Raw genomic sequence first — 15,460 nt, 5'->3', positions numbered from 1 at the left:
ATGAAAAGTGCCATAAAAATAAAGTCTGATTGATTGATTGGTCTAGAATGAACTGATACTAATACTTTGGCAGCAGACTGAGCAGCATCGTCCTAATCTACAGTCTGCAGTGTGCACAGTTGTGTTCCCCTGATGCAGCTGCTGCCGTCCTCGTGTGACCTGCCACATTGGGGTCACGTTTCTCCACGGCCCCACGGTTATGTGAAATCTGTAACCTTGCTGACTGTATACGCTTGTTAAAGTACTCGCTTTATGGCATGCAAACATAGATCCCTCTGATGAAAATCCCTTGATTCCTTTCACAACCCAAATTGTTGTGTCATTCACATAGCTTGAAAGCTGCGGTTGCTCAACGCCCTGTTGGTGTTGTGTGTTTGCGTCACTCCCTTTTGCATGCAATCTCAAGATGGATCATAATATCTTATTAGTCCTTTGGCAACTTAGAACCTGAGGCGATTCCTCCTTTGGGACCGGAAAAGGCCGGATTTTCCTCCGGTGCACCAATTTCTCCAAAGTTAATCTTTGTCAATCAATTTATGTTTGATCGGTCAACGGTCACACAAAGCGAGACAAATTAGATCAACCACTTCCACGGCCGTTTGTTTCCCTTGACTTTTTCCATTGTTGCTGTTTTGAAAAATTTACTTTTTAATAAGTGACAGAAAAACAAATTACAGAAAACTGTGGCATGTCTGACCTGGTGTCTTTTTTGTCTTTTTTTGGTGCCACACTGTAGTGGAGCAACAACAGAGAAGATAATAGCTCAGTGCAAAGGTGCATTGTCTTTCCTCACGCTGTTAATACATTTGCACCAAATATCTGTTGCATGGAAACTGTCATCCATCAGCCGCTCCTGAATGAAAATGCCCTCATGCATTCACATTAATATTGTGCCTCTGACAAACACGACGAGCCCAGTGGGCCGTGGTATATTACAACACTCCGGCTGACTTGTTGCCTTCCTCTGTCCTCTTTGTAGTTTTCACAATATGGGTACTCGATCAAACAGCATGCCACTCAAATTACCTTCTCGCCTCCAACCATCGCCCTTAATTATTTAGCATTTTAATTTGCTCAAACATACATTTTGTGTCAGATTTCATCTTTGGTGTCAAGAGTTTTCATATTAGTTTCATATTGAGTGACAACTGTTAATGATCTAAGAGTTGGTCCATGGTTTCTTCACTTCAAGTGTTTCAACTGTGCGTGTGTCAGTAGGATTATTTCCTAATTATTTGGAAATAAGTTTATTTCAGTTTATGTGTTTATTTTAATATGTATTTTTATATATCTCTCACCAAAAAATATAAATGATGTTCAGTAAAGACTCAAAACCTCAGGTAAGAAGACGATTGATTAAGTCGGATATGTGGAAAATCTGGGTCGAGTTCAAAATCGTTTTTATTATTCAATGAAATAATCTCAAATTAACTGAAGTTTCTCTCCCTTGACAGATTTATTTGCTTCTACGCTCTACACTGACGTTGAACTGAAACTCCATCAAGTTAAAAAGAAAAATATAGCACTTCACTTCCTATTCGACTACTTTGCCTTCAAAATAAAAGCACAAAATTGATCTCGTTTTACACCGGACTATTGCGTAGCTGTTTTATGGCAAAACAAACATGCGATAATTATGATAACCATGTCCATGATTACAGTTCATTTTCATCACAGAAGTGACCCATGTATTTTGGTTAAAGAAGTGTAAAAGTTTTAGCCTGTAATATTTTCATAAAATCAAATAGGTCTTATTTTCATGGTGGAAATTTTGACTCAGTTGTAACTCAAGAAATTAATCAATACTGAATTCCATTTAGCTGCTTGAGTTTCAGGATCCCGGGAATTTTCATAAAAAAAGGTTAATTCCATTTTATTTTTATTCAAACACCGGAAATGCAGATGGCTTGCTCAGCGCAGCTTAACAGTTCGGTAAATACGTACCTGGGAGAGCTGGAGAGTAATACTACATCTTTAAAATATACACTATCAGGACGCGGGTTGTCACTTCCTACTCTTGGGAACAGCTCAGCGTGCGCGCTTTTTAATTCCTAGCACGAGGCGAAAGAAAACTAAACGACAACATTGGATGGGACTTTTGATTTGGCCCTGAAAATATTTTTTCTTCTTCTTCGTCTCCCCCCCCCCGTTAGGTAGCGGGCTAATCCGAGAGGATAACTAATCCGAGTTTGCTAAACACTTCTCTTCGGCACGGCGTTGAAGAGAAGAGAAGAGAAGAGGAGGAGGAAGAGGAGTGTGCCACTCCAAAGTCCGCCGAGATAAGGACGTTTCCTCTCGAGAAGTAAAAACCCCCTTCGGAGTTGGTTGAAGAAGGTATTTCTCCGACGGAACGCGAACGCAACACCACGCAACAAGTCGCGTTCACTGCAGCCTGGGAGAAGAAGCGGGAGAAACTTTTGAGTCGCCCGAGTGACAGAGACGTGACGAGGCTGCTGAAGCGGTAACGCAGCCTCCTCCTCCTCTTCTTCTTGTTCTTCTCCGGGGCATGAGGCCCCGACACAGCTCCGCGCCGAGGAAGGAAGCGACACGATGGCAGCCTGCGGACGGAGGAACCGACCCAAGCTCCTCGTCCTGCTCCTCGGCGTCACTTTAGTGGGATACCTGGTCTTCGTCAGACACGGCCCCGCCGACGTGGCCGACCCGACGCATCGCCGGGGGGCCCCGCTCCCCGCGGCGGAGGAGGACGAGGAGCTGAGGAGGCCCGTCTACCAGAAGCCCCCCCCGGATTTAAATGCCCCGGGTGAAATGGGGCGAGCTGTCAAACTGAGCCTGAGCGCGGAGGAGAAGCGGAAAGAGGAGGAGAGTCTCAAAACGCACCAGATCAACATCTACGTCAGCGACAAGGTGTCGCTGCACCGCACGCTGCCGGAGAGATGGAACCCTCTGTAAGTGACCCCCCCCCCCCCCCCCCCCCCCCCCAACACACACGGTGACCTCTCAGCCTGAGGTCAAGTCCAGGAGGAAAGTTCAAACCTGACTCTGGAGCCGTCACAGCAACACAGGCTCATGTTGTGGTGTTCCAAGTTATTAACCAACCACCTCCCCCCCCCCCAACTCTCCTGTAAATTCTCCTTCCCCTTTTTTTTTTGGTTTTGCTGCAGTTGCCGAGAGCTGAAGTACGATTACCGCTCCCTGCCGACGACCTCCGTGGTGATCGCCTTCTACAACGAGGCCTGGTCCACGCTGCTGAGGACGGTCCACAGCGTGCTGGAGACGTCGCCCGACGTCCTGCTGAAGGAGGTGGTGCTGGTGGACGACTACAGCGAGAGAGGTGCGTATGGACGGACAGACAGACAGACAGACAGACAGACAGACAGACAGACGGATGGACAGACAGATGGATGGACAGGCGGAGAGGGAGGTAGGTGGGGATCTGACAGGCCGACAGTCGGGGAGACGGTTGTCAGAGGGACACACACAAGGGCAGGACAGGTGACTGGTGGCTGGTTTGTCAGACGGGTAGCGCGGGACGAGGACAGACTGACATGTCGGAAATTAGGAAATCCAAATGGAGAAATAGCGACAGGTAGTGAAACTAAGCTGCGGATGGAGGAACATCGAATGCAGTGCACACTCAGATGGTCACACAGTCATCAGTGTCACACAGCTGCATGGACAAGCAGAGACATCTTGTCATCCATCGCTCCCTTGTTTCCCCGCACCGTGACTGAATGCGGGTGGCTGCGAAGCATTAAGGAGTGGCTCTGAATTTTTTTGGCACACGATCATTAAGAATGAAGCAATGCCGGCCCCTCCCACTGCTTTAACGCCGGAGACAGGTGCAGGCTCTTCTCATTGTCCTTGTTTGCTCTATTCCATTCAATGTCATTCCGAGAAACATAATTGCTCTCGGAAAAAGGATTGCTCTTCTTGTGTAATTTCCCTGAAGCTTACCTGAAGGAGCCCCTGGAAAAGTACATCGCAGGTTTGAGGAAGGTGCGTCTGATCCGGGCCACCAAGAGGGAGGGGCTGGTGCGGGCCCGGTTGCTCGGGGCGTCCATCACCACGGGGGACGTGCTGACCTTCCTCGATTGCCACTGCGAGTGTCACGAGGGCTGGCTAGAGCCCCTGCTCCACAGGTGAGGAAAACCCTCGCTCCCCTGAGCATCGTCTTAATGGTCGCCCTGCGTTTGCACGGACTGTTGGTTTGCCGAGCTGCAGTAAAACTCTTAGCAGAGATCCCCCCCCCACCCGCCAACAGCTTCTCTTTCTTTTCTCCACAAGGATCAAAGAGGAGCCGTCGGCGGTGGTGTGTCCCGTCATTGACGTGATTGACTGGAACACCTTCCAGTACTTGGGCAACGCTGGTGAACCTCAAATCGGGGGGTTCGATTGGCGTTTGGTCTTCACCTGGCACACTGTCCCGGATTATGAGCAGAAACGTCGTCGCTCGCCCACTGATGTCATCAGGTGCGTCGTGATTTATTTAAATTCTCATCTTTATAGAATAAGGCTTTGAGCACTACAGTCAGTTGGTACTAAACCCCACACTGATATCACTGGTCTACTGCAGATGAGTTATCATTCATAAGAGGAAGGTATATTGATGTTATATATGTTTTTTTCTCCTCAGGTCTCCGACCATGGCAGGTGGTCTGTTCGCTGTGAGCAAGAACTACTTCCATTACCTGGGAACATATGACACAGGGATGGAGGTGTGGGGAGGAGAGAACCTGGAGTTTTCCTTCAGGGTAAGACATTTTTGTGCATCCCTGCATGACCACATACATGTACCTCGCCTAGCTTTATGGAAAATGGACATAATGCATACTTACATGAAATATGCACAACTTTTAGCATCAAGCCACAATACAAAACACAAGGCACTGAAAGGCAGCCACATCTGGTTTACATTTACCAAGACCTGCAATGTATAGCTGCTTTCAGACATGCATTGACTTTCGGACTATTTCCTGAATTTTTCCGGAAGGGCCTGTATGTGAGAACGTAATTGTCTGCACATGTTGCTTTGGACATTTTCACTTTTCCTGTCAGCTCTTCGTTAAATTTTCCGCTTTCCGCAGCGGGTATATCGCCTCACTTTCAGATTCTTTTTCTTAATTAGTGTTTTATTGGCAGTTGACAAACCAGATCAGAGGTGTATTACTGCCACCAAGTGGTCTGGTGTTGCTACACTCTCACTCATAGGCTCTTTCAGTCTCATTATGTTCCATTCGGGAGCATCAACAGAGTCAAGGGCAACACCTAGTGATAAAATTGGTGTTTGGAATCATATCAAAAAAAACCTGTTTGAATCTTTTTACACTAGCCCAACCCCAGCCCTACCAGAAACCGCTTTGTTTCCAACCCATTTAATGACAAGGGCGTGCTTCGTGTTGCCTGATTCAAATGACGGAATCGCGGCTATGACGCTAACTGAATCCTCATGGTGATGTTGTTGGTCTCTCTTAGATTTGGCAGTGTGGGGGAAGCCTGGAGGTCCACCCGTGCTCCCACGTGGGCCACGTTTTCCCCAAAAAGGCCCCGTACTCGCGGAGCAAAGCTCTGGCGAACAGCGTGAGAGCTGCCGAGGTCTGGCTGGACGAATACAAAGAGGTCTACTACCATCGAAACCCCCACGCACGACTGGTGAGTGTGCGCAAGATGTGGTGTGTTTGTGCAAGTGTGTATGTGCCAGTTGTGTCAAACGCGACCAAAAACTATCGTTTAAGAAAGCCTTCTGGTATATTTAATGACTGAGTGACTTGTTTTCTTTATCGAACATGGTGTTTTTTCCAGAGCCGCTCTCATCACAAAACTGTCTGATTGATTTATGACTTGATTTCCCTAGTGACATACTCAGTCCCACGCACACATGTACAAAATGATATGCACTCCTTTCTCTCTCAAACTACACACACGCACACACACAAACTGCACTCCCGCTGCGGTGTAAAAGCTCCCCTGATTAAGTGACACTTGGGATACATGAGTGGCACACACCCAAGGTGACAGGGGTGTCAGGGCATTCCGGTGTGTGATTACCACCTTTCCGTGCAACTCGGTGCGAACGGGGGTCACCCATCCGTCCTTGATAGAGTGAGACTGGTGCTTACCCACGGGGTGCCCCGCCTTTGTGTGTGTGTGTGTGTGTGTGTGTGCGTGTGCGCATGCGTGGGGGGGCCTGGTTGAGTGCGTGTCAGCGTAGTTAAACACAGATCAGGTGGCGCTCGTCTCTCTGAGAGACGAGGCCTTTCCGACCTTTGGTTCACCAGATCCTCCAGAGAAGCCCTGCTTGACTTAAACAGACACGTGCGCGCACACACACACCCACACACCAGGCCCCCTGTCAGCAGCCTTGTGATATATTGTATTATTATTGGAATGGGACTCATGTTATTTTCTGCCCATCTCTTCGTTGATCTGTTATTTTTGCTGTCATTTCTCTTGCACTTACTGCAACTTTATGAGTTTTTCGGATACCCTCCCTAACTGCAGATTGTTTTGAACTTAAGGAAATTATGAATCTGCACCACCGCCTTTTATGTCCTGAATTTTGGTTCCGAAACCCTTCAATCTAGACGATTACTCTGTAATTGAATAGTGCCCTGCTGTCAGTGTCGTGAGAGTTCTGTTTACAACTCTTGGTTAATGAGTAATGAGGCGGTGTGAAACCCTCTATGAACCAGATTCAAGACTCAACAGCGCGTCACCTTCAGGGATGATTCAGACACAAGAGTGATTCTGGAGCATATCTGTAAGGTTTGTATTGTGTTCCCGCTGCCTTCTACTTCACTAATTGACACCTCTGGCCCCCCTTCTGTACATCCGATTGGCCTGTAGTCGCTTCCTCAGTTTTGTTTTTCAGTGACCTCTCACTGATCAATTGTCATTTGGTAGGTAAATCTCCCTCCAAACTCACCGTTTAACTAGCAAGCACTTGTTCTGGTCATTGATTTCCCCCTCATTGGCCTTGTATACCGTAGTACCCCCCCCCCCCAAAACAGACTTTGGGCGACTCTCTCCTGACCTGATACACTGATGAAGGGCCAATTAGAGCTTTGAGAACCACCGCCATCCACGATCCCGCGGAGCTGCTGAACTCCCAGCAGGAAAGGTGTGGTGAGCGTATGTTCACCGGTTAATCAAAGTGGAGACTGTCTTCTTCTCCAAACTATAACTCATTAATCATGTTCACTGTGGGGTGTGTGTGTGTGTGTGTGTGTGTGTGTGTGTGTGTGTGTGTGTGTGTGTGTGTGTGTGTGTGTGTGTGTGTGTGTGTGTGTGTGTGTGTGTGTGTGTGTGTGTGTGTGTGTGTGTGTGTGTGTGTGTGTGTGTGTGTGTGTGTGTGTGTGTGTGCGCGTGTGCGTGCGTGTGTGTGTCATTAACTATGTATGTAACTAACTAAATATGTACTATGCATAAAGGTTTTTTCATAATATATACAGGTGAATCCTCTGAACTGGTTTGACCAGGATGTAGGTGAGGTTTGCTGATCTCTGCTTGAGGGTGTGTTATTTGTAATGTATTGAAAATATGGCGTGCACACGTTGGGTAATTTTTTCTTTTTACTTTTTAACGAGAGTAGGACATTGACTGAAAAGTAGACATGTATTTAAAGTCATTAAAGTAATTCTGTCCTTCCCGATATTGTGTATTAAGGCAGAACGCTGGCACTTCAATAACGATGTGGAACTATCGCTTGTCGTCTTTTGTTTCAAGGAGGCCTTTGGAGACGTGACGGAGCGAAGGATGCTCCGAGAGCGGCTGGGCTGTAAGAACTTCAGGTGGTATCTGGATAACATCTATCCCGATATTCACGTCCCAGAGGATCGGCCAGGCATGTTTGGAATGGTGAGGACGCAGCCGATGTCTCTGATTGTCAGGTTTAAATGAAAGTATGATATTGAACAATTATCACCTTTTTGTTTGAATTTAATCCAGCTGAGCAGAGCAAACCTGTGATATTTCCATTCCACCTTACCCCTGTATGAGCTCCTGTAAGCTGTATGTTATTTATACTTGGAAACGGATATATGAATAACTGCTTTTTGCTCATTGTAGCTTAAAAACCGAGGCAAGACCAACTACTGCTTCGACTACAATCCAGTAGATGAACACGTCGTGGTGGGTCAGAGGGTCATCCTCTACTCGTGTCATGGCATGGGTCAGAACCAGGTACTGGACCTTAGTCTTTTCTGGCTAGAGGCCATACAATGTTTCTCAATGTGTTGTCTGGTGAAAAAATCACTTCAGTCCATCGTTATTTGGCATTAACAAATTTCATGTGAAATATTTATACGCTTTATTAATCTCAATTGTACTTGAAAAGTCTTTTACCTTGAGTTTTTTTCTGTTTCAACTTAACCACAAAACTGAAATTCCCAGCATAATGCACATCACCTATTTTATTGGTTTGAAAAGTGCCATCAAACCATTATTAATCATTTATGAAAAAACATTGTACTTGGGTATTAAGGCACCTATTACAAGCTGCACTGAAAATGTAATTAAGTTTGATTTCAGTTCAACTAAAATCATTAGTGTCTCCGCCTTCAATGATATGGAGTTGTGCCACAAGAACAAAATTAATGAACCGAGAAAGAAATTGATCTTCAAGAGTCACCGGGGCCTCGTCACTAGCTTCATTCTGATTCACCTTCCCCTTTTTATCACCCTTCCCTTCCCTCTTCTTAGCTTTCGACTTCTTTCCTTTCTTGCACGTTTTATTTGTCATTATTCCTTATTTCCTCCATATTTTCTATTTGCCTAAGAAAGCATTACCTCAAAGTGGAGATACAACCATCTGATTTCATAGTACAGCAAGGCTTTGCAGCTCTATTCTTTTTTTGTTTTTACAAATCTGGGAATAGTGGACTAGATCCACCTGTCCCAGGTTGACAAATGATCGGTTGGCCTTGTTGTTACAGAAATGTGAAATGTCCCATTGTTATTCCAGCAGCCCTCTGTGGACACACACTGATGTGGGCTATGAATCACACTTTGAGTCATAGTCTGCGGCCGTATACTGTCTGTTACGGCACAAACATGCACACACAAGTCCACTTGCTTTCTATACACAAGTGTATTTATAGACTCTCATGTAACTGAAATATTGCAAAAATTAAACGCAAGCTCCTAATTTTCAGGATATTATCTGTAGTAAGTGTCTGAAAACGGCTGAAGTGGGAAGAAATTCAAGAAAGGAAGGTTGGCTAACCTTCTCAGACACTCAATAAAGCGCTTCCAGATTTTTCGCAAGGATTAAGTGGAGTCTATGTGCAAATGTAAACTTTTCCTCCTCGTTGAACCAACTACCCTGAGAGGAGGGACGAGCGTGCGTCCCCTTCAATTCCTTTAATTTCTATTTCAAGTGAAATGTAAAACTTTTATGAAAGACAATGAATAGAATGTTTCCATTTACTTTTTATTTGAGTTCGACTGAAACCCAGCCGTCACCTCTTCCCCCCCCTCCTCTCCACAGTTCTTTGAATTCTCCACAGAAGGTGAGATCCAGTACAACACGAGGGAACCGGCCGGCTGCGTTGTGGGTGACAACATCAGCACCTACCTCACGGTGCAGCTGTGCAGAAAACGAGGCCAGCCCGTACCTGCAGACCAGAAATTTGTCCTCCGAGAGGTAATGAGCCTCGTTTCTGTTCGTCATGTCTGTACTTTTTTAAACCCACATTTTAAGAGTGGTAAGACGGAATGTAGCACGGTGGCTCCGCATCCTACGGCTTTCTCTTGTTGCTACAGTTCAAATGTGTCCGTTCCATTTCTTTTGACCCATTCTAGAGCAAGGTGAAATAATTAATAATTTCGGAGAATCTCTGTTTGATAGCCTTTTGGTAATATTTATTATGTATGTGTATATAAATATTGTTAATTAGAAAATGCTGTAAAATCGGCAGACTTATTTTAACGTACAATTTATACTTTAATAATGTAAATATTTCATAGAATTTGATTTTCCAGATGCCCAATGCCACTTTACAGAGTTCGATTAGCTCAGACGGGTACTGGATGCATGGATGAATCAGTGAGCGACGGGTGTAGTTTAGACATATTTCTGAGGTGGTAGAACGCAGATTTAGAAATCAATTTGATGTGAGACGTAAGATGGAGTCCAGATTTTGTGTGTTATTAGTGGACTGAAACAGAGAGTCACTAATGAGCAGTGTTGGGCAAGTTACTCAGGAAGGTTAATCAGTTATTTATTACTCTTTCAAAAACTAATTTTATTACCTTACTCATTACTTTTAAAAGTAATTAGTTACTTTGTTATTACTTTTGCGGGTTTTGCATGTTCAGTCATAAGAGCAGCAAGGAGTATCTGATGGTTTTACAGAACATAAAATGTTGCATAACACCCAAGGTGATTTTGTGTCCAGCTTCTTGTTCTGTTATTTCTGCCCTGGCATATTAAGCAAGGTCCTAATGTTCAGAAGTGAAACAAAGATTGTATGTCATTAGCAAAAGCTTATCAAACCTTTTATCTATGATATACCCAGCGACAAGCTTCTCCAGATCTCTGTCATGCTCTATCCTTCGTTACGCTTTTTGGGTCGTAGCTGTAGCCTGTGCATACACCTATCATATAAGAAAGCCTACCTAGGACAAAATACATATTCGCATTCGCGCAAAGCAAAAGTAATGCCGCGTTACTTGGATCAGTAACTGTAATATAATTACTATTTCGGAAATTGTAATCCCTTACACTACTAGTTACTGGGAAAAGTAATAATATTACAGTAATATATAACTGAGTAATTAGTTACTGCCAAACACTGCTCATGAGGCTCCTGAAAGGTCCAAAAACCTAATTCACATCCAAGTCATGCGTAGCACATCGCTGCGTTGCTCCACATACGTCGAGCACCAGCGCGGCTGATCCTAAACTGTAAATCACACGGCGCCGGCAAGCTGGGAAATTCGCCCAGCTTGAGTTGTTTAGCATGTATTCAGTGTAGTTACACCAAACCAGTGTCAGTAGCTAAAACACTATCTAAATGTAAATGGAGCCGGCGAAGACTGTTTGGATGTAACAATGAGACAGAGGAGTGGGGATGCGAACAATAAAGGGAGGGAGAAGAGGAGGGGAAGCAAACAAACCGAAACGGGGTGAATAAACGGGCAGATCGACCAGAGCCCGATATGTGTTCTACAATAATAAACTCTGGTGCCTTTAAAACAGTGTTGATCTCCAGTCACACTACTGAAGACAATCAAGATAATATTCATTTTACTGAGCTACTTTATCCCCTTGTTGGCCATTTGTAACTTATGTTGATATCCTCAGGACGGGAGTCTGTACCACGTGGCGAGCCAGAAGTGTGTTCAGGCCGTGGACGGGACGGACAACGGGACACCAGCCCCCTCGCTGCAGCCCTGCTCGAACAGCCTCCACCAGAAATGGTTCTTTGAGGAGAGAATGTAAAGGCATCGACTCTGAATATGTTTGAATATATCATATTTGTCATTCAGGGGCCAATATCCGGTGGAGGGACTGAATTACCAATTTTTTGTGCCTTGCCCCGAAAGGAGCCCTGAGAAGGGAGCGTCTGTGCTCCCTTCCAAACTTCCAAACCTTTGCACATTTCTCCTGCCAGCTGGATTTAACTGATCACTCGGAAAATATACTGAAAAGTACTTCCTTTCTGAAGTACTTTGTAAATATTTATATATCTTGGGATATCTCTTCTTGGATGCTGCTGCTGGGAGACAGGAGCCCCGCTGGAATACAAATGGGCTTTTTCTTCTAATCGAGATGTTTGAGAATTAGTGATAAGCTGTGCAACACAAGGACATTTTGTTGTTTTTATTGTTTTTCTATGACCCACTCCAGCTGGTGAAATCTTAAAGAATGAGATCAATTTAGCGCTTTACACACACATGGACAACCACATCAAACATGTGCGCATGTACATTGGAAGGAAAACAATTGCTTAATACCTCTGTCATCACACCCGGAGCCGCTTATTAGTTAGTGTTTGGCATCTCACTGATTTTTCAGACAAGCAGCGTGAGGCATTTTTGCGTGTGTTTACATCATCTCCTGTAGAGGGGGCCGATGCGCCTCGCTGCACTTTCCTTTCTTCCATCATGCTTTTCTGTTTGTCGAGAGAAAGTAGGACAAACTTCAGGTATTTAAAAAAAAAAACCTTTTCAGGACATTGCGAGTGCTTGCTACCCTCACATACAGGTGGCTCGGAGAAAAGCCTTCGATATGACAGGCATTATGCAAGTACTTAGCGAATCTTAAACTCAATCACATAACTACTGATAATAGGATAAAGTCCCATTCTTGTCCTTTTTCTGCTTTTGCTGGGGTGCTTTTGAAAAGCTCTTTTCACCGACTTTTGCAGTCATTTTTGTAAACACAGTGCACTTTGCTTTTGCATCTTCAAAATACTAAATCACAGCCATATTCTTATGGATTGAATTCATGTGGTGTCGACTCTGTTTTAAATTATGTATTCTGTGATTTCATAGCACCACTGCAGAAATATCTCATCTTAAGTGATGGATGAGTAGGATTGTTTTCATTTAATGCTGGTGAGTGCAGATGTTCTCGCTCTTTGTACTTGTCCACTTGGAACCCATTGAAAGTGCCTGATGTTAAAAAGCTTGTAATTTGATTTCAAGATATCATCCCTTCACGCTGATAGGATCATGAGAAATGCTCTTGACGGTGTTTTATTTTGTCACGCAATGAGGCAAAGACAGAGCAGTAATTAAAGTTGTGACCGCACACTTCTAGTTTAGGGCAATTCCTCGAGTACAGGCGGTTTGTGCTGATTCGTTCACACCGATTCGCTTTCCATTCATCAGAATTAGGCAACTATAGATCCCTGTCCGGAGCTGTGGTCACTTCTGTGACCGTCCCTCGGGCAATGCGGAGGGAATAAGGGAAACGCGGCACAGTGGTCGACAGTTGCCGGCGTCTCGGGAGTGCTGGGATGGCAGATGGCTTTCTGATTGATTTTCTGGTCCTCTCCCAATTCTTTATCACCACCTCTCCCTCTCCCTGACAGAGGTATGCAGCGGAGGGACTTATCTTTTGGACCCGCGCCAGCCAAATCCTCCTCAGTGGAGCGCTCGCATGCACCCGCGTGCTTTGAGGTTTGATTTATGAACGGAAGTCATGAAGTGTACAGTTTTTGACAGCGGAGGCAGATAATGGAGGAGGCTGATTGAAGCAATCTGTGACCTCTTCTTCACCATTGACCTTCAGAGGATGTTGGCGCATCGGTCTCAAAGGACCCCCGTTAAGAATTGATGTTACGGAATGATTGTACGAAAATAGATTTTTCACAATTGATTCTGAGCGTATGCTCAGGAAAAGATGAATGGGAGATGGGGAAATAGACGATTTTCCCAGTGCCACAACTGGGATTTGAGTAGAATCAGAATCTCCCCCTGCGCTAAATGTAATGAATGTGCAGTAATATGTTATAGTGAATGATGAGTAACATCAACACGTCTAAAGGCACAGTGCAAAAGATGCCCTCCTTACTATTCTGAACATGCATTTATAGTTGTGTTGCTGTGTACAGAGCAGTGTAAAAGAGTTTCATGAGATAACTGTACCGATTAGGATGAAATCATAAGTTCCAAACATTTCGGAGAGAGTATAGATTAATTCCTGGGGTTAAAAAGTTCCCAGTAGTCCATGGTGCAGGCTTTTGCAGGCACTAAAATTGGTTTATGATTGTGGAGGTCATGCCTTGTAATAAATGGAATGGACCAAATGACCAGTCGGAAGATTATGGTCAGCTTCACAAAGGGATGGGGAGAGGCATCTGTCTCGGGGACTGTTCGATGGATGGCAAAGGGGCTGCCTGCAATTTCCTTAATAGGGGTGCACCATATGCCCGGGAAAGTTCTTAATAAGCGTTTGTTTGAAACGATTGCCGAGCTGTGCGCAGCCCTGGCAATCCTGCACGCTCCTGATGGCTTAGCTCTCCACAATTTAGGACTTGACGAAGAGGAAGTGACGGCGTTTTCATTTTCTTCAGGTTGTGTCCTCAGCCCGTCGGTGCAGCATAAATATTGTATCCCATTATTAAAAAGGGGTTATTGATTGTTCCGTTTGGCCATCTGTTTCTCCAGACATGTCCTGCCCACCGGGGCATTTTACTGTATGCTAATTTTGATACTGTACACGCAGTTGCAATAAGATTGGTGTTTGCCAGTCGGATCCCTCTGGCAGGTCATATAGGGCTTTTATGTCAACCAAAACCTTTGTCGTAAAACAGTGGCGATATTCCAGGGAATGGCTCGCAGCACTTGAACTTGTAAAGTGGCTGATTGTACTGTCACCAAACCCAAATGGACCAAGCACTGATGTTTTTGCAGCAGCATGCACAGACTTCTGTTTATAATGATACCCGGTGGTGACAGTTTTTCAATTATTTAAATTGTAAAAATGCACAAATAATAATGCCGGAAATCAACACAATGTCCGGTGTTTTTATGCTATGAATCACTCCAGTGGCCTTATATTGTTATTAGGGAAAGTGAAGGATTTAACCAACATTATTATTTTTAATTTTTTTTGGGATCCAATAAATGGACCATATCTAATGTTAATGTACTTGTTTAGTTGTTGTCAATTAAGTAAAAAAAAAAAATGAGCGAAAGAAAGTAATATTGGATGTGTTGTTATGGGCTTGTTCATTGTGTTCTTGTTTTTTTATGTTCAGTTTCGTTTCTTTTTAAAATGTGTATCACAAATTGGAAATGCATTCGTATAAAACACTTTACTATGACTTATTTTGATCTCACTCTACATCATTGTTTATTTGAGCCTGTGAGGCTTTCAACACAGGCTTTCATCCACATTTCGCTGAGATGGGGACGTGAATCAAGGTGCTTGTGGTGAAATGAGAGAAGAACAAAAAAAAGAAAAGAGAGATTTTCCAACCATATCTCATGGGTTGGATTCCCAGCTGCTGAGTGAGATGGTGAAATGTCCCGCCCGAGCCAAGTCGCTCTGTTTCCTGTGGCGTCGACGCTCTGCCCTGCACACTCGCTCACTCGCTCACTGATGGTGCTTTGCTGTTCCTTTCATACAGGGTGTGTGTGTGTGTGTGTGTGGATGTCTTTCTATCAAAGGCGCGAAAGGGGAAGTCCACGCTAAATTGGTAATAAATACATGCATACATTGTTTTTCCGGTAATCTTTAAAAATACAAATTCCACATGCTCACAAACTACAAAAGGTCGTGTGCACCACACAGCCAGAAATGAATAGGAGAATTTGTGAAACGCTGACGCCACTGCATGAGACGAGCCAGTTGTCTTTCTTGCACACGGCGACGTGCTCTGATGGCAAACTTGGCAGAGACGCTCACGCCCCGACAGAATGCTGCACAGGCGCCACTCTGCGGCTTTCCTGGGGAGAGTGAGGAGCGCCGCTGCAGAAGGCCGTGGTGATGCTGTCTCTAGCCCTGCCTCGTCCTAATCTTTGGCCTGCGTCCCTGTGAAAGTGCAGC

General features: G+C 44.8%; 1 protein-coding gene across 1 annotated transcript; it reads left to right on the top strand.

The window, feature by feature from the left end:
• Nucleotides 1-1,916: 1,916 nt before the first annotated feature.
• galnt12 (UDP-N-acetyl-alpha-D-galactosamine:polypeptide N-acetylgalactosaminyltransferase 12) lies at nucleotides 1,917-14,739 on the top strand. Its single transcript, XM_035620265.2, has 10 exons — nucleotides 1,917-2,906; nucleotides 3,123-3,292; nucleotides 3,911-4,100; nucleotides 4,246-4,431; nucleotides 4,595-4,712; nucleotides 5,434-5,610; nucleotides 7,684-7,815; nucleotides 8,026-8,139; nucleotides 9,446-9,601; nucleotides 11,264-14,739. Exons 1-10 carry the CDS (start codon nucleotides 2,551-2,553, stop codon nucleotides 11,399-11,401), a joined length of 1,737 nt encoding a protein of 578 aa, XP_035476158.1. The 5' UTR covers nucleotides 1,917-2,550; the 3' UTR covers nucleotides 11,402-14,739.
• The last annotated feature ends 721 nt before the right edge of the window (nucleotides 14,740-15,460 follow it).

Source organism: Scophthalmus maximus, chromosome 22 (assembly GCF_022379125.1).
Source record: "Scophthalmus maximus strain ysfricsl-2021 chromosome 22, ASM2237912v1, whole genome shotgun sequence".
Classification (NCBI taxonomy): domain Eukaryota; kingdom Metazoa; phylum Chordata; class Actinopteri; order Pleuronectiformes; family Scophthalmidae; genus Scophthalmus; species Scophthalmus maximus.
This window is presented reverse-complemented; position numbering and strand designations above follow the sequence as displayed.